General features: G+C 45.0%; 1 protein-coding gene across 1 annotated transcript; it reads left to right on the forward strand.

The window, feature by feature from the left end:
* The first annotated feature begins 434 nt into the window (after nucleotides 1–434).
* ATIC (5-aminoimidazole-4-carboxamide ribonucleotide formyltransferase/IMP cyclohydrolase) lies at nucleotides 435–24,900 on the forward strand. The gene is made up of 16 exons (XM_075153745.1): nucleotides 435–641; nucleotides 1,261–1,387; nucleotides 3,159–3,235; nucleotides 4,320–4,386; nucleotides 6,732–6,820; nucleotides 8,182–8,333; nucleotides 8,466–8,622; nucleotides 10,374–10,499; nucleotides 10,669–10,776; nucleotides 12,005–12,090; nucleotides 13,314–13,403; nucleotides 15,061–15,189; nucleotides 16,170–16,262; nucleotides 22,206–22,388; nucleotides 23,920–24,075; nucleotides 24,553–24,900. The coding sequence occupies exons 1-16, from the start codon at nucleotides 620–622 to the stop codon at nucleotides 24,670–24,672; spliced, it is 1,782 nt and encodes a 593-aa protein (XP_075009846.1). The 5' UTR covers nucleotides 435–619; the 3' UTR covers nucleotides 24,673–24,900.
* Nucleotides 24,901–25,105: the final 205 nt, after the last annotated feature.

Here is a 25,105-nt window from a genome sequence, read left to right on the forward strand (position 1 = left end):
GCTCCCCCGTTAATTCCCCTTACAGAGAAAAATAAAAAATAAACGAAGGGAAGAAAAGCATCCTTTTACTATTTGCAAGCTTAATTTTTTACCTCAGAGTTGGTAAACAAGTGCTTTGTCTTTGCCCCCACTCGTCGGTAGACTGTAAGCTCTGCGAGAGGATTTTCCACAGATGAAATTCCAGTGAGTATTTCTGCGAAAAATTAATTGTCCTTATTGCACCACCTTTCACTGCGATGAGGAATTGCCTCACCTACACCTCATTTTTCACCTGGGTAATAAGGTGGGTTTCCTGTCTCTGAAGGGGACCAAGAAAAACCTGTACCTTGGCCTGAAGGTGCTTGGCCTGCACGTACCACACTTGCGGCCGCCCACCCTGGCCCCACTGGGACCTGGTGAGCAGGGGCACCACCACCTGCAGCCCAGACGGGGCAAAGGCAGGGCTGCCTTGCACACCCACGTTGGCACTCCGCCGCCTTCCCTCCATTCCCCGCCCCGTCCGGGCCGGCCCCTCAGGCTCCCGCCCCCCGCTCAGCGGGCGCCCAAATCCCGCCGGGCCGCCGCCGCTCGCTCCTTCCTGCCTCCCCGCCGCCGCCAGCGCGCACCCACCGACAGCGCCATGGCCGCCCGGCAGCAGCTCGGTAATGCGGGGGCGGCGAGGCCCCGGCAGCCCGGGGTGGGCTGCGACCGCCCGCCCGCCGCTGTGCCCGACCGGTCGCGGCTGTTGGAGCCGCCGGGGAGGGTGGGGGGGTGGTGGGGCGGGGGGCTGCCCTCCCGCCGTGCCCCGAAATGGCCGCCGGGCCGAGGCGTATTTCCCGGCTGCCGGGTTCAGCTAAGCAGGGCGGCCCCGGAAGGCGAGGAGCGGCCGGGTGCCGCTCGTCTCAGAGCGGGGCCAGCGCTTCCAACCCGGTAGTTCCCGTGCCCTGAGGTGAGGGGTGTGTGGGGAAGACGCGTCTTTCCCTCCGGGCTGGTTATACCTTGGCTTCGATCCGAGCTGGTCGGCAGCCGCCGCTGTGTGAAAGAGGGGTTTAAACTCCCGGGGGGGAAGAGAGGCGGGAACGAGGGTGAGGGGGTGTCCCGCGGTGGGTGCCCTGAGGCAGGCACTGGTGGTCAGCTCCTCCCGCCCCCACCCAGCCACCTCATGTCGGAGAACATTCGTAACTTCTAGAACTTAAAAAGGCTTTAGTCTCTTAATCCTGTTGTTTTCTTTCTCTGTTCCGCTTTTAAAACCGAAATATTTATGCTCTTCCCACCTGTTAGCTTTACTCAGCGTCTCTGACAAGACCAGCCTGGTGGAATTTGCAAGGAGTCTGAACGCTCTTGGCCTGGGTTTAATTGCCTCTGGAGGGACAGCCAAATCCCTGAGAGATGCTGGCTTGCCTGTCAGGTACAGACGCTTTCCTATATATCTCCAACAAAAATGCTCATTTGGGTCCTGAGGTTGCTTAAATTGTTTTCTCCATCTGTGAGCAAAAATGATTGAAAACTGGTCTGAAAGCAATCTTCCCTTCCAAAAAAAACCCACCCCAAAAGCCCCAGAGCAAACTTCAGAACCTTCTTGGCCCGAAGCTGGTTAACTGAGGCCAAAGAGTGTTGCTGTGCAGGTCAGCACTCTCAGAGATGTCGGGAGCGTTGTGTTGGAGATGATGCCTTGTCTGCCTTGAGCCAGCTTTTTTCCCCGTGAGACAATCAGTTGTCTTGAAATTCATAATCTGACCTTAGTGCTGCTCTTCACAGCCAGGTGAAAGCTGATCTTTGCCCAGTCCTGGGACAGGAAAGGTGACATGTGTCAGGAGTACGTTGAAGCTCACTGGAGATCATTTGTCACAAATAATTTTCCCAGCATGATGGTCAGCTTTTTCAGACAGAGCCTTTAAGTGTTGTGCATCTGCTGTTTGAGAAGGGGCAGGTACAATCACCGGCTGTTTTAGCCCATGATTCTAGGCAAATTTGTTTTAGTTTCTTCCATGCTGTGATTAAAAAAACAGCTCTGGCCAAATAAATATTGTTTCCAGTACAGCGATGAAAAATCCATCAATTATTTGGCAGGACAGGTGACTGTGACTCCCTTTTTGCTTCCAGTGAATGCAGTGATAGGCCCCTGGGACACATCAGCATGAATATAGGCTGCCTCCCTGTCCTCGCTGTTATCCAGCACTTGGTCACGTCTCTCCGACTTCTTTGCTTGGCTGTGCTATCAGTGAAACCTGAAGCAAAGGCTGGGCACGTTTCCCCTTCCCTCTCCAATTTATTGTTCCTTTACCATCATAAGCAGTCACAGGGAGTGGTGAAACTTTAGTTAATGTTTTGGCTAAGCTGGGAAGAAGAGTACTGAGGTTTGCTTCTTTTGGGGATGGTCTTCCATTCTCTCTATAAACCATGTTGACTTGGGATTTGCTTATCTTGGTTATTTCAATGTATTCGAGAAATAACCATACTGCTTAGTTGAGTGTGACCCATGAACTTTGTTTCCTTTCATGGGAAAAGCAATTGTTGCCTCTTTGGCATAGGGGGCTTTTGTAGTCAAATTTATACAATTTTTTGGTTTGGGTCACTTACTAGAAAACAGTGTCCTTTCTGTCTTCTGTCAGATGTAGCTTTTGCATAAGGTACAGATCAACATCTTGTGAAGCGTGAGAGAGCATTAAACCAACATTTTGGCTGTTTCTACTAATCCTTCGATACCTAGCAGCATTCTGCTAACTAGTTGACAGACGCCAACCATAATAAAAACAGTCAGATCTATCTTAATGTAGAATGCCTCATCTCAGAACTACTTCCCAGCCTTCTGTAAGAAGGATGCATCCTAGTCTGTCACTCAGCATGGGTTAGTAATATACCTTCCATATGTTGTGTTCCTACTGAGATACAAGAAGCTGAAGTTTAGAGGAATCATGCATGTGTTTTCTCTCTAAAATCGTCCTGTCATTGATGGAAAGGTGGTGATTTTTTTTTTTTAACAGATGGACCAAAAGAAGACTAAGTTTATTTCCCCTCCTTGCTGCCTTCAAAACTCCTAGGTTTTAAATCTCATTCCAGTAAAACCAACATTGCCAGTAGATCTAAATTACCGCCTTGATGGGGATAATAAACATTCAACCTATAGATTAAGTCAGTATGGCACATCTATTATCATGCTGTGTTTTCTCGTTGAGCAGAGATGTTTCGGACCTGACAGGGTTCCCTGAGATGTTAGGTGGACGTGTGAAAACCCTTCATCCTGCAGTCCATGCTGGTATGTTTTTGCTAATACATTTTCAGTCTAAAAGAGAAATCCATGGGCAGTGAGGGTGGGAGGAAGGGGCTGACAGATCTTTTTTTAAGGGTTGTGTGGAAGAACTGAGTAATGAAAACAGATTTGCTGTAGCAGCAGCAGGAGACGTGAAAAGCACGGGGTGGAGAAGTGCATGGTGGCACTCTTCTGTTGCTGGCATCTATGCAGTTGGCAGAGCTTTTCCTCCCCAGGGCTACGAGTAACAGGGCTTCTCTGTAAATGCCTGTGCGCATTCTTTGCAGAGTCAATTTCAGACCTGTTCAGGCAGAGAGCTCCACTGAATTTAACCTGTGGATGAATCTGGTGTGCAGCATAAGCAACATGACAGCATGGTCTTTAGTGGGTGATTCCTGCATATGTAATCTTCCCTGGCTCCTTTTCAGCAAGGAAGATGCCTGATAATTGGTCAATCTGCACATTAACCCATCTGCTTTTTCATCTCCTGTTACGGTGCTTGAAATCCCTCAAATTGAACCTGTTGCCCATCATTCTTGAGGGCTGGAGACAATCTCCTCTGACAACCTTGAACCCAGGATCGTGCTATTGCTTTCTCTGTGCCAGCCAGTCACCTGCATGTTTCTCCAAGTTCTTAGACCCAAGCCGGCCACCTGTGCTCCTCAGCTAGAGGCACAGCTTCTTTTGCCTCAGGTGCTTCATAGGCTTTGAGTGTCGCTGGCTGATGAGCGGCAGGTGCCCTTTTCCTCTCCCTGAACTCCTTAATGACAGTTTTAGTGTTTTAAGGGTAGCAACTGAATGCTTATAAAGTAGGTTTTTGAGGTTGCTGTTCAGCACTTGGAATGCTCTAGGATTTAGCATTGGGGGAAAAAACCCTGTTGGTATGGAATTGGAACAGCCAAAGAATCAGTAAAATGGAATAGGGTAGAGGAGTAGGGGCTGAGGACTGTTGTCTGAAAGAGAATCAGAAAGTTTATAGAAGAAAATCTCTGAGGAAAAGCACAATCTGAAGGAAGATGTTGAATTAAAAAAATGTTTGTTGGTAATTTAGTTCTTTTTTTAATAAAGATGTATTGTTGTTTGTAACTAGGCATCTTGGCTCGCAATATTCCAGAAGATAATGCTGATATGAACAAACAGGATTTCAGCCTTGTAAGGTAAACGTTGGGGGACATGATGCAATTCATCAGTAATCAAAAATGAACATTGGAGACCAGTCAACACCGGTGAATGGGAACAGTAGGGACTGTAACATCTGCACACCGGAAGATCTGCAATCTCCTTCCTTTTCCCTGTCAGGAGATACTATGTTTTTAAAAATACAATTTTCTACAGATGCATCTTCATCACTTGTATTAAGAGAAAACTAAAACAAGAAAGTTACATTGTGGTTTCCACAGGGAACAGAGGTTTTAATGTCTTCTGGTTATCTGGGAATTTTGACACTTTACATTTAGTCAGTGTTGGACCACGTTACACTTCTTGCAAAGTTGAATTCAGTACTTTTGAAGCTGACGCATCTCCCCTAAACTTGGCTCTGGGTGTCTGATCAGATGACAATTCCCGATTTTGAAATACTTGCTTAGTAAATATACCCTTTGATATTTGCATAATGTTTACTGAGTTTCAACACATAAATAAAGAGTAGATGTGAAAAGCGGGTCAGGAACACGCAGCATTTGTACAGACAGAAAACACACAGATAACAGACAGAAAACTGACTTTGAGAGCCATGATGGGAGCAAGTGAGCTGCAGCCAGAAATTGAGCTAACACAGTTTGTGCACTAACGTACTAAAGATTTTTTTCTGGTTTTTGTTAGAATGTATTTACTCAGTACACTCACACAGAGCAGTTTGGGATTATGTTTAACTAATTGGTTTTAACATCTAACTAGTGATTGTGAGTAACCAATTCTCTCTTGGTTTAGAAATGAATGGCTGAATTGAACCTACTAAACTGTAGGTATAGCCAGGATGGGAGGTATAGTTTGCCTGTGGTGATTGGGCCAGAATGCATCTTAGCTTTTAAAATTACTTTTAAAAACTGATGTGCCTAGGATGGATGGATTTCCAGGCTGAATTTGAAAATTGAAATTTAAAACCACAGGAATCCTCATAGATGGCTCAGCAGTGGTGGCTCTTCAGAGTACGCTGCATAGTAAAGCAGGCTCTGCTGAATTGCGGGGGCAGTAACCTGCCTTTACATCAGTGACTTATAGTGCACTTGCATCCGGAGTAATAATTTGGATTTGGGTTGTCTTACATAAAGCAGAAGGAGCTGATCCTCAGCAGGCGGGTCTTTGCATAGTTGCATAAAATTTACATCCCAAGTCGAGGTAGGAAACCTTGATATTGATTGTCTTGATTTCCACAGATAAAAGCATTAGCAGTGTTAAAGTCCACAGATTCCTGATGGTTTGCAACAGGTCAGGAGCATGAATGGATTGGGGGAGAGGAGGTACTCAAAATAGAACAGACAATAAAAGGTATCATGGGAAAATTAGAGACGGAGGGGGTCTGAAAACCATACTGGAAGCTGATCATCCCTTCCGCTTGAATTCATCACACAGTGTGGAAACAAAGGAATGCTAAAAGTTGGACGCAAGTGTGTGCATCACAGCAATTCACTGCCAGTACTGGGCATGCATTGGGGTTCAATACCTTCATACATTCAGATCAAGAGAGTGAATTAATTCTCTTGGATTAAAAACATTGTGAAGGTCAAAATAGATACCTCCTTTCGCTGCAGTTCATGTGGCACTGGTAGGATGGGACAGGGCAAGTTATTACTTCATGTTTTCTGGAATGCAGACTGCAGCTTCTTCCAGATTGGATCAAGAAGCTAATTCCAGTCCAGTCTTACTTTGAGAGGGGAAGTCAATTCTCCCACCTGCTTTCATGTGCCCCAGAGGCTTTTCGGGATCCAGGCTGTGCACTCAGGTTTCATATGCTGTTGGTATTTTAAAAGTCCAGAAGTGATATGTAGGTTGTTTTCTGCTCTTGGAAAAGTTGTGGAAAATTAGGCTGTTCATGCTTTGTTTGCAATGGACCTTGCTCTGGGTGCTTACTCTCTTATGAAAGTTGACAGGTGCCCGTTTTCAGTACTGCTGAGAGCCCACTTTGAAGTCCTTTGAAATGGCTCAAGTTGTGCACCAAAATCACTAAACATTTAAACACAGGCCCATGTATTTAAAGAAACTCTTCCTTTTAACTAACTTCTGTAAATTGTGGTTCTATCCACTGTAACATTGTTTAATGCACAGAGTTCAGTTAAATTGTATGTACGTACTGTTTCACCGTTGTAACATCACTTGGCCTTTGACTGAACACCGCTGACTCTTAAGTGTTTTGGAGAAAGAAGCCTTGGCTACAGGATTTTATGTTGGTCCCTGATCTGAGAGACAAGACCATAAAAACACTGGTAGTACCTTGTGCATTCCAAGCCCAATTTGGCCTTTTTATTTCTCATTCAGTAACCCTGCTTTTCCCCTCAATTTTCAGAGTCGTAGTGTGTAACCTGTACCCCTTTGTGAAAACCGTATCTTCTCCGGATGTAACTGTACAAGAGGCAGTGGAAAAGATTGATATTGGTAAGTTAAAGGCAGAAGAAAAATCTATTCTCCAGGCAGACTTGATTCTGGTCTCTAAGTGGTCTCAGGTCTCTTCTTTTTATTTGGTGGCCTTGCACACCCATAAAGGAAGGAAGTCCGCTAAAGAGCGCAAGAGTTGCAAGGAGCAGACTGAAAGCATAGTTGGATAAATCTCATTGCTTTTAAGCAGACCTACAATTAAAATGGCAAGTGGCTGTTGTAACAGGCTGGCAAGTCATGCTGCGTAGGTGGGCAAGTCATGCGCTGCCCAAAGGAAGAAGCCTGATGTACTGTAGAAGGCTGTGCTAGGAAAGGCCAGGTGGAGCATGCTTCCTACTGAAACACGGAGAGCAGATTAAACCTCTTTTGCAACCTCTGGCAGCGCAATAAAAATAAAAAACATGAGCTTTGGAGAGAAAAAGCTGAACCACTGTAAGTGCTTTGGGGATTGCTGAAAACTTCACTGCAGGAAGCCGTTATAAGGAAAGGGGTTGGTCTGCGTATGTGGGAAAGTAGTTTGTACCTGAGTTTGGAAGCGTGGACGCCTGTATCATCAGCAGTTTTGCACTTCCTGCTAGTATTAACCCCAAAAGGCTTGCCGTTCCTTCACTGCAGCATCTCTGCTTGGCAGCTTGTGAACAGTACAGGCACAGTTTTGTGCCATGAGGTTGGATTGGGATTGAATTTTCTTGCAGTAGTTTAGTCCAAATGATGCCCAGCAGAGCTCTCTAATAAATGTTTTATGGAGTAGTACTCACTCTGCATGCAGCAGTGCCAGCCTCTACTTTTCCTTTCCCACAGCCTAGTATCTTGTATGATTTAAAGTGTTGTAATAGCTGTGCAGAGTCAGATTTAAGGGAGAAGCATGGCATTTTACCTTACACAGAGGACCTGGGCAGGATTCATTAATATTTGCAGAGAGATTTGGGAACCTCAGTTGCTTGGCTGTGTAGAAGTAAATCTTCCTATAGACCCCTCCCCAGCCCAGTGTTGCAGAAGGTGGTGCTTGAACGGTATGTGGAGGCAGCCATCCTCTTCAGGATGTGGCTGCGCTGCTTGAAGGCGTTCGTGTCCCAGCTGCTCGTCGCAGCCCATGCATGACCTGTTTTCTTGCCCCTGCAGCTCTGCCCGTATCTGCAAAGGCCAATCAGTGTGCACCTTCACCAGTGGATTGAGTCAAACTCACCAGCCTCGTGCGTTTTGAAGAGCACTCTTACAGTCCCTTCTCCTTGCTGGAGAGAGGGGTCACATTCTGGCACAAATGATCGATTGGTGCATGTCCCTTCTTTGCCTCAGATGTGGCTCTTTATTATGCCGTCTCCAGAAGGGAAGTGCTTCATGCCTCCATCCTTCTCTTGCAGGAGGAGTTGCCTTGCTGCGGGCAGCTGCCAAGAACCATGCTCGCGTGACAGTTGTGTGTGACCCTGCAGACTACTCTGCAGTAGCTAAAGAGATGACGACATCAAGGGACAAAGACACCTCCATGGAAACCAGGCGTCACCTTGCGCTAAAGGTTGGTCCTGTTTCCTTGCAGCAAAAGGCTAGGCCAGACTCGTTTGCATTTTGTTCGTTCGCTTCTTTAAACACCAAATTGTTTGTGAGTTGATGTTTGTGAGTTGACAGGTGTCCCCCATTCTGTCCCCAGGCTTTCACCCACACTGCTCAGTACGATGCAGCCATCTCTGACTACTTTAGGAAGGAGTACAGCAAGGGGGTGTCCCAGCTGCCCCTGAGGTACGGCATGAATCCTCACCAGAGTCCTGCGCAGCTCTACACAATGAGATCCAAACTTCCCCTGACAGGTGAGGCCTAGGCCATGCTGGCCAAAAGGGACCTCTGGGATAGCGAGGAGGTGGTTGGGCATGTCTGCCACTTGTCTTTAAAACTGAAATATCATCTTGTACCTTAGTCCAAGGGATGGCCAGCAGTGCCTTAACAGCTACTTTATTACTGAGTGGCACTAGCTTTGCAATGAAAAGGTTGACCTGTGTGAGACAGAAAAGCTTGTCTAGCCGTGTGAGACAGAAAAGCTTGTCTGCTGACCCCCACAAGACTTACTGTAGCTCCACGTTCTCTGTTGGGTAAGATTGTGTGTCCACACTGAAGACGCTTGGGCAGATTTATGTGGTGCACCTTCTGCTTGACATCAGATCCAGATTTTGCAAAGGAAAACCTTGTTATCCTTTTAAGATGCTTTTCTCCTTTCCATTTTCCTTACTTGGTATCTTCCCAATCTTTCTGTCACTGTTTCTGTCTAGAAACCAAGCTGTTCTCTATGTTTGAATGGGGTTTGTTCTCTTTTCTTTCTTCGATGGTTTTGAGCAGAGGTTTATTACCTTAGTTTCTAGAATGCTGCTTCTGCTAATGGTGGCAGAGGGAGGGGTTACTAGCCTCACTCGCAAGAGTTTGGGACAGGTCTGGTGTCTCTCTGCCATTTTACAGGGTATGTCACTCATCGCAGCATTGCTGCAGCGAGGGAAACCCCTGTTATGGAGAGAAAGAAAGTCTGGCTACTCTCGTTCTTGAGATTGCTTTTAATGATGGTGAAAACCAGCTCTGCCTTGTGTGCAGGCATTGTCCTATTGAACAGATAATGAAGCTTTGTGTTGCAGAATTTCCTTATTTCAATTCTGGGATCTCATAGGAAGCTTTTCCATGCCTGCACTGGAAGTTGATTTGCTTGCAAGTCTGCCTCCCAGCATGGCAGCAGAACAACACTGTGTTCACTTGCTCTGGCCATGGACTGTTGCTAAAATGATCTTTTCCTCCTATCTCCTGAAATGTTCGCAGTCCTGCCATGTCAGTGCGAGCAGTTCTTCTTGCAGGGCCAGGGCAAAAGGTTTTGAGAGCAGACCTTTGAATGACCTTTGCTTTCGGCATGGATTTCTCATGAAAGGACCAGATGAAGCATTTTGCTAAAAGCTTGCCCTAAATTTCATGGCTGTGAGTGGTTCTGTTGACATCAGTTAGAGACAACATGTGCTTAAAGTTTGGCTAGTGCCGGAGTACTTTGTTGAACCAGAGCCATAGTCACTATATAAAATTTATTTACTAGATTTGTAAAGAAATCTACCTGCTAGGGAGCAGGGGATGTGCTTTTTGTGTTCTTCCCTGACAGCACTGCCTATGCACCTTGGCCAAAATCAAGCTCTGGTAGGCTCCCTCAGAAAGAGATGCCTCTTGTTCCAAACGGCTGCCAGCTGAAGAACTCAAAGAACATAAGGGGGAATGCTCTTTTTTTGTTCCCCTTTCACAAGAGCAGTGCACAAGGTGCATGGGGTCAGTGTGTCTCTTGCTCCAAGGTTGTATCAGCAGCTTCCAGTAGGGAAGAGAATTGTATTGGCATCTCCTGAGTCTCAAGCCTGTGCATTCCTCACAAGTCACTGAAGCTTTTCAGGGCACTTAACCTTGCTGAGGAGTCAGGGTCATTTAACAAGAACAATTTGTAGTGATTTCAGTTCTTGGTGGGAGAAATCTCTTGTGCTTGCTGTCCAGACTCTGGGGAGCAGACTCTGCCTGCTTTAATGTGTCTATTTGTGTGCTATGTTTGCAGTGGTGAATGGCTCTCCTGGGTTCATCAACCTCTGTGATGCTCTCAATGCCTGGCAGCTGGTGAAGGAACTCAAGCAGGCATTAGGCATCCCTGCTGCAGCCTCCTTCAAACATGTCAGTCCTGCAGGTGGGTGGCTCCTTGTTGCCGTGCTTTTCTCTTTGAACGGACTATGACTTTTGGCAGGCCCTGCCAGTGGTGTATTTGTGTCCCTCACCCTGGCAGTTTGGGGAGGTCCCAGGGGCAGGGACCAGCGAGAGGTTCTGGTTTGAGTGCCCTGGCTTGTATTTCCCACTAGGTGCTGCTGTTGGAATACCTCTCAGCGAAGAGGAGGCGCAAGTCTGCATGGTGCATGACTTCCACAAGACCTTAACGCCCTTAGCGTCTGCCTACGCACGAAGCAGAGGTGAGAAGCCCAGGAATAAACCAGCATGTCCAAAGACCTGAGCTTAATTCTCGGGACCTGAGCATCATGCTTGGCACTTTGCAGGCTCTTCCCTTTGCACCGCATTACTCCTCTGTAGGGCTTTTTCTCCATAAGGATCTGACTGACTGACTAAATGAACTGACTGCCTATCAAAAATTGCTCTTCAAGTGAGCAGACCTTGCATATTGTTTCAAAGAGACTAAAAACATTTTGGATTCTGTTCCTTGATGTATATAGAAGACTTGTATTTTTTAATTTAAGAGAGTGTATGTATATATATACATAGATACACACACACATATAAATCTGTGGGGTTTTGGCTAAAGGATGGATAAACAAATAGCTGTGCTGGTAGCACACTCGGCCTTCCATTGTATATGGGGTGCTCCGGAACTTGAGTAGAGATGTTTCTGCCTGGTATTTGGTGGGTGGTATTTTTAAGTAAATAAAAATAGCTTCCTCCGCTTAGCTGAGATACTTTGCTGATTCTCTCATTTTCCATGGCATTCCTAGAAAATCTGCACAGATTATAGAAAACAAAGCAAACTTACTTGATAAGGGGCACGCTGGCTTGGGTTCATTTTTCACTGCTTTAGGGACTACCTTTGAACACTGCCCTCAGAAAACCGTTGCATAATTGGTAGAAAAACAAACTTTTAGAATGGCAGGGACAGAAGAATTGACCTTGCTAAGTAGTGGAGCATCTGTGATAGGAGCTGAGTGCCATTAATTGTTCACCTTAGCTATGCCATTAAATACAGAGAATATTTATTGTAAAGAACAAGTTGCTCTTGGCTACATTTCTGGGTCTGGTTTCTTGCAGGAAAAGCCAGATGGGAGCATAGGCATCTAAAAGCATTCCTCTTTTTCCACCTGTCTCCCATCTAAAATCTTTCTGTACGATCCTTGCCTCTCCTTGTCCTCTTGCCACCATGGCTGCAGCAGAGCTGCTTGCGGTAATGGAGGTAGTCATTACAGAGTTAGAGCTTTGACAAATGCAGTGAAGAAGGAAGAATATCTGAACTATGGGAATATTTAAAGGTGCATGTGTTTGAGGTAGGATTTTTCATCCTTGTTGCTCTTATATGGCCTATGTTTTTTGCTGTGTTATTAGCTGTCATGGAAATTGACTGGATTGTAGGAGCAAAGACTTTTCTTTGTATTATGCCGTAGTTGGTTAAATTAGTTAAAACATATCATTTTCCAGGTGCTGATCGGATGTCTTCTTTTGGTGACTTCATTGCCCTGTCTGATATCTGCGATGCGGCTACTGCCAAGATTATTTCCAGAGAGGTTAGTTAAACAGCAGCAAACTATTCTAGTGTAAAAAGGAGAATCATGCTAGATGGAGTCATTGGTTTGTAACAGCCATTCTCTTTGAATTTGACCCATTTTACTGAAGACTATTTATTGGTCCATTTGTGTAATTCGGTATCCGGAGTGCAGAATTTACACCTCTCTTTTGATGCATTTTTCCCCCTACCACTTAAAACCTGGTTGTGTGGGAGAACCTGTGAAATAGAAGTGCTTGAAATGCTGCTTTCCAAGAGATGATTGCAAACCTCTGCCTCCGAGTAAGCCTCCAGAAATGAACCCTGATTACGCTGTCGCAAGTATCTGGTTGAACAGCTGTCATCAGAACAACAGAGGACCGGGGAGCTGATGGCCAGCCTTTTGCCCGAGGCAGGAATGTGGATTTAGGTTGCTACCTGCCAGTTGATACAAGTTATGTGTAGGCTCAGCCACTTTCCAGGCTGCACTTTTAACTTTGCTGGATTCAACGTTAACTCCATAGCTGACTGCATTGCACAAGTTGCTAGTTCAAATATAGAGTCAAACAACTGGGAGTTAATGCTTTACCAAACACGTTCATCCCATTATATGTTGGTTACAATTTTTCTGAGAGGGGGAGGGCACCATGCAAAGGGCTGTCTTGTACATTGGAGACTTCTTTTCAAACAAATGAAAGAGCACGTTTGACTGGTTGGTGAGGATAACATTTGGTATACTGTTACTTAAAAACAAAAAAAAACCACCACCCACCCTGTAGGATAAGAATGTGAAAGGTGTATATCACTTCATGGCTCTGATGAATGTAAACTCTTCTCAGTTTCAATGCTGTTAACAGCTCTTTTGCCAACATTTTTGTCTCATCAGGAGTGTCACTGTCGAAATAAGGATTTTTTTTTTTTTTTTAAGTCATGTTTACTGTTAGGGCTGAGAAAAGTGGGGATGTTGTGCATGAGCTGTTTCCCCCAGGAGGAGAATATTAGTTATTAGTTCCATTCTGCTTAAAGTGATGGTGGGGTATTTTTTACTAACTCCTGCTAAGAGCTTATAGTGCTCTGCTGTTTCCAGGACTGAAACCAATATTGTAATATTGCTTTTGGTATTGTATGGTACAGACAGACTCCATGAGGTGTGCTTTCAATGCCTTTCTGGAAATGGCAGGTGGAGTTTTCAGTATTAGCTCCTCTTTTTTTTCACATGGAAGCCGAAATCTCTGTGTGTTGCAGGTATCTGATGGTGTGGTAGCTCCTGGCTATGAGGAAGAAGCTCTCAAAATCCTTGCCAAAAAGAAGAATGGTGGTTACTGTGTCCTCCAGGTTTGTACTCCTGCTTCACTATGACCCTCTACTGCTTTTCTGTACCTGCTTTTCACAGATGTTAGTGTCCAAACAGCTGGGGGGCTGATCCAGGCCCCCCTACAGTGCATGGAAGTGTTTCCTCTGGGTCTTTGGGATTCCTCTATGAGCTGGAATTCCACTAGCAGTGTTGTGGTCACGTTTAGCCTATAGTCCTAGAGGGGAGTATTTTTATAATACCTTCCTTGGCTTTCAAAGTGATGTGGATTTAAAGTAATTAGATCTATGAACCAGCAAGAGAACTTCAAAGAAACAGAATTTCTGTGCTCTCTTGGCCAGCTTTCCTCTCGCTTTTGCTGAATTTGTTTCCTCCCTGAATTCTTTATGTCTAAGATATAGGGCCTCAATGATGTTGTGAGTCTTGGCAGTGAGAAGCATGTGTCGTATATGACTGGGGGAAGCCTTGTCTGGGCATGTGGTATTTGTAGAGCAGTCCTTAGTACAGTCAGTGATGAAGATAGCACAGGCAGAGTTTGGATTTGGGATGATGCACCTTTACATACTGCAACCAGGATGCTTCTCAAGGGATATTAATATAGTGTGGTCAAGTCAGTGTCAGGTTGCCTTCCTAGTTCCCGCAGTGATTGTTGGGACTTCAAAATCATCCAGTTTTGGTGAACACGACTAACAGATTACATAATGCTGTCAGAGCAGCCAAACGGGTCCTATTTCTCCCTGACTCTGAAAGACAAATGAGCAGAGAACTTTACTATAACATTACAAAAAGAAAATCCAAAGCTTAGCTGAAGTTGCAATCGTAGTGTTACAACCAGGGGAGCTGTAGAAGATGGCTCAGGAGCTTCAGGCAAGAAGGAATGGAATTGCAGACAATCTTGGCAGCTGATTACCTCCTGAATTCAATTAGCTTTGCAAGGATGAGGTCGTATTGGTTAAGCCCGTATCTTGAGGGCCTGTCTGCAGAGGGGTGCTAAGGAAAGTTGATCTGAACAAATTTAAATGGATTAGGGGAAAACATATAAAGCATGTGCACGCTTCTGTTACGAGCTGGTAGCCTTAATCCGGTTTACTTCATGTCTCAATAACCTGAACTGGGGCTACCAAATTTCTAAATAAGCCCATGCATGGGTACACCTGAATGCAGTTCAACAGTTCCATTTAACTTTACCCCTTACACTGGTGTAAATTAACTGTGCTGCATGCTTGTTTGGAGATGTGCCCCAAGAGAGTGCATCTCTGGAAATAATTGCAGTCACTATTTAATGTCAAAGAGGTTGGGAGTTGTACCTTGATGCATGTATGAAGCAACTCAAAATATTTCTACCTTCCTGTGGAAGACTGGAAGACTCTCTGTGTGTGGATGTTTTTCCCTTTCTGTGAAAGACTAGAAGACTGCGTATATTTTTGTGGCTCACAACATGGACATTTGTATGTAAGCATCTATACTGTGTTACTTCTCTTTGCCCTGTAAATGTCGCTTCGTGCTGTTGAGACCTGGCTGCTCCAGTTAATTCTGACTTCTGATGATTTGACATTGCTTTCTATAAACAGTTCACTGCTTTTGGATTCTTTAGATGACGTGTTTTAACCCAAGCTATTACTGGACGTTGGCTTTGAAGAGCTTTAAGAATGTTTTATTGGCCTATCCTTTGGCTTTTAGATGGATCCCCGTTATGAGCCAGATGACAATGAGATTCGAACCCTCTATGGACTGCATCTCATGCAGAAGAGGAACAATGCTGTCATCGACCGGTCATTGTTCAAGAACATTGTTACAAAGAATAAAAGCGTAAGTGTCGGAAGATAAATGAGCTTAAAGATTGGTGGCATGAACTGGTGTGCTTTCATCAAGGAAGTCATCACTGTTCTATTTTAAGAGCTCTTAAAATATTTTAATGAGATTTAACTGGCTTTCAACAAAACAATGCAGCAGACTTTCTGGACCAAATATACTTGGGTAAATCAGGGTAGTTTGCCTTTGTTTTGATTCCTTGCATAAATAAGAAGAGCTGGACCTTGCCCTTTATCTCCGACTACCCAAATATTTGTATTTCTTATAAATAAGAAGCTACCTTGTGTATTTTCTTACAGTGAGACAGCCATGTGCTAAGGATTCATTGTGATCTCATTTTGACTCACTGTTTACTTCTCCCTTTTGTGTACAGTGTGTGGTATAAACTCTGGCCCTGCTGATACTGCTCATCATTTAGAGTTCACATCATTAGAAAGTTATCAGTTATTTCTTTGTCTCTGACCTTGTTCTTACTAAAAAACAGATGTTAGTGAGCACGTGATTAGTCATGGGCTCAGAAGCAAGTTCAGACATTGAGGTAATAAAAATCATTTTAATAAATTAGTAATGGAATGGACTTAAAAATAATACTTAATGCAGATATTGGGAGCTATTTTTGTTGTTGTGGTCCTGTGTGTACTTAAGCATGTGCTTAGCTTTTTGCCTGTGAGCACATCTGATGACAGTGAGCAAATACAGAAGACTTTGCAGGCTTAGGGCCAGTGATAGAGCCCTCTTGACTTGGTAAGATAGAGTCTTATCCCTACAAGCTATGAGATTAGCTGCCAAATCAATCAGTTATAGTTTTTAATCTGAACAAAATTTGCTGGTAATTGAACAAAACGGGATGTTTTTAGTTACCTTGTTTTCCCTCTCTATGATACAGTCCTTGTGATGGCTTTGGGGGTTTGCAGATCTAGCCAGTTGGCTAGTCATGGTTGTTAGGATGGGCCGTTGACAATGGCGTTTTGTTTCAGCTGCCCGAGTCTGCTGTCCGAGACCTGATTGTTGCCAGCATCGCTGTCAAATACACCCAGTCCAATTCGGTTTGCTACGCCAAGGATGGGCAGGTAACCAAATCAGACGGCTCTGTGGAGCGTGCTTTCACAGCCAAGCTGGTCCGAGAGTGCTTTTATGAGGCTTGAGTTTTAAAATCGTTTAGCATCCAGGAAGCTATTAAACAGGTACAGATGAACTACCCTCGACAGTGCCATGCAGAACAGTAGCTAAACCGGTGTTTCTCGAGAGGCTGCTTCAAAACCTCAGTGTAAATTTTTTCATTATAATGACAGGCCTGGCCCTTTCAATGATAGGGTTGGAAAAGCTCTTACGTGCTTCTGCAAGTTTGGCCTTGAGTCATTTCTTTCTAGCTACTCTCTCCTTTTATATCCTTTTTTGGGGGCATGTACATATGTTGTAGTCTGTATAGAGCCTTAGGAAATGACAGTAGTTTTCACAGCTGGATTCTGACTGTCCAAATGGTTCTTAGCTTTATTTTCATTATTTTTATATAAGAAAGATGTGATGTGCTTTCTTTTTTTCCCTTTGGGGCATTCTCCCTGATTTTTTTTAAAAGCTTAAGATGGATGTTGGGATTTACAGGGGCATTATCAAATGCGTAGTTGATATGAATCTTGAATTTTAAAAAAATCCATTCTTTCCACATTATCACTAGGTATTCATCTTAAATCAGTTATCCAAAAGTTGTAAATGTATTAAAAATTGTATTTTTGCCCAGCGGCTCATTCTTATAATGCTGCTGTTTAGCTGGTTCTTTGCTCTCTGTAGTAACTTTTCCATAGGCCTGGATTATTTAAAAAAAATACAAAAGAAAAAGACAAAGAATGTTTTTGATCTTGAGCTTTGGTACATCGTGAATCAGCAAAATGGATCAAACAGTGTACCCTACAGGTACGAACGAACTGCAATGCTGTCCTTTTTGCATTGCTACTCATCTGCATTTGTCAGATTGTTGTTACAGCCTGAAAACATTGCAGCACTGTCTCACAGTACTTTCTGAGGTCATGTGCTGTAAGGTTCTTGAAAACACGTCTCTGGAGATCTGGCATTTTTGTTTTATTCAGCTTTAGGGTTTTTTCTTGCTTTTAAATGGTTCTCTGTACTCAAGAGTGTTAGTTCTTGTAGCTGCAGAACAAAGGCGTCACTATCTTTGCTCCTTTTCCTTTATTACAGCAGCAGTTTCCCCAGTGCTTTTGCAAGTCTGGACTTAACGTGGTGCTGCAGATGTTTCTGAAATGTGTGTGGTAATGCATGTACCATATGGAAGGGAGAAGGCATGAGGGAGGAGTGAAAAGCAGTGTGGGCAGGCAGGGATTTAACTAGCCTGGCTTCGGTAATGTTTTGCATATTTGCAGGCATATATTTTAATCAAATATAAATGTGCTTTGTATTGGTTTGTTGTATATGTGACAGGGAAGGCCAAGATCAGAGGTCTGTATACTGCACTAAAAAACAAGTGACTTTTTGAACAGTAAAAATCAGCAGCAGTGAAGATCACTTACCCAAGGAGGTGATGAATCTGTGTTGGGTTCTTCAAATCAAAGCTTAATGTCTTCCTTAAGAGCCTCAATACAGTCCAAATGCAGAAACAGCAGTGTGGCATGCTATAGGTAGTGATGGAGAAGCTCAGATAGGAGCTCTCTTCTGGTTTTAAAACCTCTAAAAGCTTCCTGAGACTGTTAAGTATTGAGACCATTGTTCTTAAGGTACAGATGGGGAAGGAAATAAGGTCCTCTGAAAACCAGTCTTACTAAGATAGTGACTAGCTCAGATTCTTCTTGGTGATGCCATGCAGAACTAACTCTGGTCATATCACCTACCAAGGCATAACATCAGACGTGTACAGGAATATTTGGGTGCAAACCAAAAAATAGCACAAATCAAGAACCAGGGATGGGAAGTAACTTCCAGATTGTTACACTTAAAATGCCTTTCCAGGATCTGACTTGGTTTGGGTTACATGAGCCAAGCCTGGGAAGTCCAGCTTTTTTTCAGTTCCATTGCTTTTGGTTTTCCAGGGGTTATTTCAGCCTCACAGCGTCCCTGTTACCTAGCAGAACTCTTGTGTGTCAGACATCCAGAACGTTTTTGACAGCTTGGCTTCGCTGGGTTTGTGAGTGGATTGGGCCACTCCAGCAAGGGCTGGTGCTTGTGTTAGTAAGTTCTAGGAAAGCATAGAGTGGGAGGAAGCATTTATGGACTTGAGTGTCACTTAATTTGCAGGAAGCCAGCTGCCACTAATTGCAATAAACACTTTCACTTGTTTTGTCTGACTTTCAGCACCAGCGAAGCCAGTCTGTAACGTGTTGATTTACACTTTCTTTAATGATACCATCATTACTGTCATGTTTTAGATTAGAAATTTAAAATTACTCTCTTTCTTTATTCTCTGCACAGTAGGATAAACCAAACCTGTTAATTTACCTTACTGTTTTCCACCGATGGTGCAGACATTTGTCCGTAACTTCACTGTTTGTTTGTCTTCCCAATTGTGAAGTCCTTTATTTGATTTTTATAATTCCAAATGTATTTAGGGTTTCTGTTTTCACTCATTATTCAGGGTAAATCTGAATAAATCCAGGCCAATCTGGATCATTTTGCAAGGATCCTTTGGGCATTATTCATCTCATCCACTCTGCTTTTGCACAGTATTCCAGCCATGGGGCATGCTTGGCTCTCCTGCGAGCCAAAGTGTTTTGGTCAAGTAGTTCTCAATTTTCACCCAAGTTTTTTTTATTAGGTGTTTTTTCTACTCACCCTGTATTGCTGTCTCCTTTCACTCCTCACACTTAACAGGCTCTGCTTAAGCACTTTTTTGATTCCCAGGAGATTAAACTCTGAAAGAAACATAATTAATTTTTGTGTAGAAAATAGGCAGAAAATAGAGGGGGAAGGATTCCTTTGTGGAGGATTTTGAGGTTTCAGCTGTGTTTTCGTATGGGAGGAAGCCAACATTTGAGGAAGGGAGAGATGAGGTGTAGGAAGAAGGATTTTCACTTCACATGAAGGAAAAAGGTGGCGAATAGGTACATTCAGACAGGCCAGTGTGAAGAGAGATTCAGGTACAAGTCTATAGTTTGCATTAAGCAGAAGCTCAGCTTTCTGGTTTCTCCTCTTTAGACCAGAAATTCCAGCCTAGACTGAAGAAATCTTCCCGAGCAATGTTGCATCAAAACACATTTTTCTACAAAAAAGGATTTTGCTTTCCCTGGATCACCATTTTCCAGTGAAGTGCATCTTACCAGCACGTTCTTCCCAGGCTGTAACTGTGAACTTCCTTCTAGAACAATGTGGGCTCATCAGAAGGAGGCACAGAGAAGCAGCATTTATATTCTTTTGCCTGTTAAGCCGTTATGAAAACAGTTCCATGTGTTGCAGATAATATCTCTGCAGATTTGGGGATGCCCATGAAGAGTTTACAGGATACATCGCTTTGTTTAACTGAAGTACAAAGTTCCTGCCGTTTCGGAGTTGTTGAATACGAGCCAAAGTTCAGTTATGCATCTTTTGACAAAATTTAGATCACAAAAAATGTAAAATATTTTGAGTAGCTCATAGAGAAAAGGAAAAGCTCTTTTTGAGAAGGGTGCTTGGGTGCTGACAGGTAAGAGAGCTTGGTTTCTAATGTGTGCCCGTGAAGGAGCCGTGTGTGTTTGGGGCTGCACTGGCCTGGAAACTCTCTCCAGTACCATTGCCCTTGCCGGCTGAAGGCCAGGGCTCGCAGCAGACTAGCCAGTTCCATCACAGGCGTGCAGGGCCACAGCTCACAAGTATGTGGTGAAGATGAGGCACCATTCTGGCTGGGAAAGGGCAGAGAGGACATTGCGCTTCTGGCACATGACATCACGTTTTTTTAGAAACTTGGGAATGTTTCATGGTATTTTGGCGCCTGCTACCAGCAGCCTGTCCAGTACTCTCTGCCATCTGCATCCCTAGCTAAAAATTTCTGCCTTAGCCTAGCCTGGCTTGCTAGGCCTGCTCTTAAGGGCTGGGTGACAGTTAACGGCGTGCAGTGCATGACTATTTTAAGTCCTCTTCTTTGTCCAGGGAGAGAGGAGAAACCTCTGTGGAAGAGACGATATACCTACGCGCAGCTGGCTTTAAGCTCCCTTGAGATGCGGGGTCCCCTGCAAGTCTGAAGGTTAAACAGGGTGGATGCAAGAGCAGCGGTTGGACATCAGGAGTGTTTGTGGGGGGGAAGGTGTCACTAAGCCGTGAGAAACTTTGCATCTATTTAGTATTTATGATAATGCTAATATTCTTGTGGGTTTATTAAGCACTGATGACTTCAGTTATAGCTGAGCAGATGATATTAGATAGCAGCCCAAGTCTTTCATTTGCTCCTTGGGGGAATAGTATCCAGCAGCTTGTTTTATGGTTCTGGTAAGAGGTGAAGTCACTGTGTCTTGATGAATGAGAAGACAAATGATTCATTCCTTTGAGGGCAGCCTTTGACTTACAGCTTTACCATCTGTTTCAGTCTGAGCTGGAAACTCTGAGGCATTGGCCAGAACCGCTCGCCTCAACACAGTGTCCCTGGAGCAGTTCCCCATGGGAACAGTCTGGTGAACAGTTCAGCTGTGGCTTCATAAGGGGAGAAAATTATGGGAGAGAGACTTGTTTTCCATCAGATCTCTAGTTTGAAATGGCAGGAGGTCTCTTTGGAAAGCAGGAGCCGCAGCTCTGAAAGCCATGGAGAAAAGTTACCAGCCTGAGTTTGACAGCCGCGGTGGCTAGGTCTAGGCTTACTGTCATGGTAGAGGGAAAGCTGAGGGACAGCAGACAGTCTGGAGCCCAAGAGACCTCAGCTCAGTCTCTTGGGCTTGCCAGTTGTGACTGCAGGCAGACCATATCTGCAGGAGTTGTTCTGCCAGCGTCTGGTAACCCAAATGTCTCCAGCCACATTCAGTTTTCAGTGGTGTCAGCACCTAAGAGTTGCCTTTGTCTTCAGTGCGAGTTTGCACCAGCCCAGACGGGATGCAAGAGCTTGTTTGCACTGTGCATTGAACTGTGTCAAATGGCTTGCAGAGTGACCTGACCACCAGACTCCAAAGAGTCTCTACATATTTTAATCTATAGCGTACCTGAAAAAATTGACAGAGGTTGAATTTGTCTGGTGAGACCTCCGAAGAAAGTGGTGTGAAAAAAGCAAATGGAAACTGAGCAAATACCTTATTTTCATAGAAGCTTCCGTGAGGAAAAAATCTCCTTTTGGATTTTGCTTCTGGAAGCCCTAGGTCTGTTTGATATCAAGCACAAGTGCTATTAAATAAGGTTAGCAGCAGCTATTTTTAAAATCCTGGACTCTCTGGCAGATGGCAGAGTGGGAAATGTGTTGGTAGCTCCAGGGCCTTGATAATTCATGCGATGTAATGGTCCTACTGGCCAGCCTTCCTGATTGAGCAGTGGATTTACTTTCTTATCAGCCTTGACAGACAAACTGCCCTGTAATCCACCACACATCACCGTTGATCTGTTTAAGCTGTGTAAGCCTGGCCCACCAGGAAAGATTATGGTGTTTGGGTGACCCGGGCTCAGACTTTAATCCTCTAACCAAAGTGCCCTTTCCAAGAACGGGTAGGCAGCCTACCATCTCTTAGCGGTCACATTTTTTTCTACAACCAACAGGATATTGTTTTGCCTTAAACAAAAGCCATAACTGTATTGCTCTCCTGAGGTTAATGGTTTGACTCGGATGACTGGGGCTATGTTATTTAGAAGGATGAAAGAATGTAGTGTCCTCAGAGTGACTGTCAGCTCAGCGGAGCCATGGAAGTTAGCAGTGCCGAGAGCTGTCCCTGTAACCAATTTACAGGATTGGGGTTGCAGGTATTTTCCAAGTTTTCCTTGCTAATTACCTACACTCTTTCTCTGCTTCAGTGAGAGGCAGCTAATTTGTGGGAGGTCTTTCCTAATTGCTTGGCTGGATTGCAGCTCTGATTGTGATCTCTGTGCAGCAAGGCGTGATTGTGCTTTGTATCTATACGCTTCAGGTCATAGGTATTGGAGCCGGCCAGCAATCCCGGATCCACTGCACGCGTCTGGCTGGTGACAAGGCAAACAACTGGTGGCTCCGGCACCACCCACGCGTGCTCTCCATGAAGTTCAAAGCGGGTGTGAAGAGAGCAGAGATCTCCAACGCCATTGATCAGTATGTCACTGGGACCATTGGTGAGGTAAGGGCTAGCTGAAAGGTTTCCCTGGAGAGTCCAGCTTCTGCGAAACAAAGCTGGAACTACTGCTTGAAATATCAGCTGTGGGTGATAGGACCTGGCAAGACTTCCTGATACCTGGGCCTTTACTCCGCCACCTCAGTTCTTCTTCCAGGCCCAGAAAAACCAAGTCCTTTCATAGCTCACTTCAGAGCTGGTCAGACTGTTTCCTCTGGCATAAAATGATGCCCTTGCCGTTTCCACTTTCTGCCTATACTGAGCTGTTTCTGTGCTGGCTCCATGCTGAGGGGACATTTGTAAGGACTCAGGCAAGTCCTTACAAAGGATGAAGTGTTAAATCTGTAAGGACTTCAGGCAAGAGGGGGCTTGGTTGGTCGCCACTTTTGGAACTGGTCAGCCTTTATAAAGGTAGTGATCTCTGTTAGGACAACAGATGCCAGCCACCTTTAACTCCACGTGAGTCACGGAGTTCCCATGGTGCCTCTGAAGGTCTGTAGCCCGCTAACAGGAAGCTGTAGATACCAGGATTTGGGTGTTTCGACTATGGCTTGAAATGTCCACAGATATTCTCTACAAGAAGCCTCCATGCTGGCTGTCCAGCCGTCAGAGCCAGAGGTGATGGGTGCACTTGCAGGTTTTGGTCTTTATGTAGAACTTAAGCCTGGCTTGAGCTTTGTGCCTGGGTGTCGATAACAGCTGATCCCAAAGAGCTGGGCGATCAAGTGGCCAGGACCCAGGATGGTGACTTCCCCAAGGTCATTTAATGGCCCAGCGGCAAAGTGTCCCAGTTCGCCCCTCTGATACTGTCCCGGTGCTGGAACCTGCCCTGCGCTTTGGTGTGCAGCTTGGTTTCACCTGGGAGTTCCCCCCAGCAGTAAGGAAGGGTTAAAGCTACAATTAATGTTTCAATCCTCACTGCCCTGTCAGGGCAGCTGCCCTTCCCTTCTCGCACGGCGCTGTTTGCTTGTGTGGCATTTTGGATTCTCAGAATCCTTCTGACCTCCCTGTCACAAGCAATAGTGAGAAAGAAAATAGTATGTCCTTTTTAAGTATCGAAAGCCAAGAGCTGGACTGGGGACCTCGTGAATCATCTCTGTGAGCAGCTGCTTGTTTAAGGGGGTAAGAACTGGAGCGGTTGCTGTTTCAGAAGGTGAATCATAAACCAAGCTGCTGTTTGTCATGTGTTAAGTCATCTACCAGATCCTGTTTGCGTGTGCCGGCATTTACACAGAGCAGCGTACTGCAGGCAGGCCAAGTAGAGCATCTTGGAATTAAAGGCGGGGGAGAAGGAATCCCTCAGGCCCTGGGGTGAGGAGGGGGAAGGAAGGGCGTTAAAAGGATGCAAAAAGTGCTGATGGTGGTAATGTGTTCCCACCACCTCTTGGGATTTTAAAATCCCTGGTACGAAGCTGCCGGCAGCAGAGCTGCGGGAGCAGAAAGCACAGCTAAGCTGGGTGTCAGAGGGACGCCATCATCACTCACCCTGATGTGCTGCCCTGCTTTGGGGCTGAGCTGGCTCTTTTTGTGCTCGCAGGGTGAAGACCTGGTGAAATGGCAGGCGATGTTTGAAGAGGTGCCTGCGCAGTTAACGGAAGCGGAGAAGAAGCAGTGGATTGCCAAGCTGACTGCTGTCTCTCTCAGCTCCGATGCCTTCTTCCCTTTTAGGGATAACGTCGACAGAGCTAAACGGGTAAGGTCATGGCGGGGCCAGGATGTCAGGGTGACTCCGAGGAAATACCTGATCAGACATGAATTTGTGCGGACTGCTGAGGAATGTCTGCTCTGCACTGCTGGCTAGAAGAGTGCATCCTGGGAAGGATGTTTATCGTGGTTACTGGTCTCACATGGATAGTAATTATCCAGCCATTGCTCAGTTTGTTGATTTGGGATGAATAGAGGATTAAAGTTTATTAAACTGTTTAAGAATATCAAGACAAGGCCTATTGCTTCCAGAGGAACCATTTTACGCTTATTTCTGAGCTGTGGAGAGAACTGACTGCTCACATGAGGAACTCCCCTGTGAATGGCTTTGGGCAATGGAAGCCGTTGTTTGCTCAGCGCTTAGTCTAGTGGGATGTGGATGAAGGACTGGGGCTGCCAGCTCCTTTTCAGGGGGATTTTGGTTTTCCATCCTCTAATCCTTCCACTTATCTCTGTCTTTGTTCAGAGCGGAGTACAGTTCATCGCTGCCCCATCTGGCTCGGCTGCCGACGAGGTTGTGATCGAAGCTTGCAATGAGCTGGGGATAACTCTCATTCACACCAATCTTCGGCTGTTTCATCACTGAGTTTGCCGCGGGCTGTTGTGGTCCCTCTTCGGTCACGGTCTCACCAGCAGCAGTGACTGGAATATCACCAGCTTAATTGGGAGGCACCTGCGGTCTGTGCTTAGCAAGTGTTCGTAAGATCTGTAAACGTGATCTTTCCCTGTGTTAACAGAGAATGAAGGCGCAAGAAGGTGGCCTTCAATGTAGGAAAAAAGTCTCTTTTGCAAATAAACATACGGTTCTTAGCTATGTGGAGTCTGTAGTCTTGTGTCATCCAAATACTGTGTCTTCAGGAAAAAGGTTTATTTTTGAGGTAAATTTTATAGTCCAGACTTTACTAATTCATTAGAAGGCCTATGGAATGGTATGAAAGCCTGGCTTATGCCCAACTTCTCAATGAACTGATAAAAATCTGTGTTGTAGACCGAACTGAGCTGGTTTTGGTGGGGTTTTT

Source organism: Calonectris borealis, chromosome 6 (genome assembly GCF_964195595.1).
Source record: "Calonectris borealis chromosome 6, bCalBor7.hap1.2, whole genome shotgun sequence".
Lineage (NCBI taxonomy): Eukaryota > Metazoa > Chordata > Aves > Procellariiformes > Procellariidae > Calonectris > Calonectris borealis.

Excerpts from the sequence above, each read along its gene's own strand:
- ATIC (XM_075153745.1), top strand. The coding sequence starts at position 620 with ATGGCCGCCCGGCAGCAGCTCG. Across the intron at positions 8,334-8,465 it reads GGCGTCACCTTGCGCTAAAG|GCTTTCACCCACACTGCTCA; the intron begins GTTGGTCCTGTT and ends TTCTGTCCCCAG. Across the intron at positions 10,777-12,004 it reads TGCCTACGCACGAAGCAGAG|GTGCTGATCGGATGTCTTCT; the intron begins GTGAGAAGCCCA and ends ATCATTTTCCAG.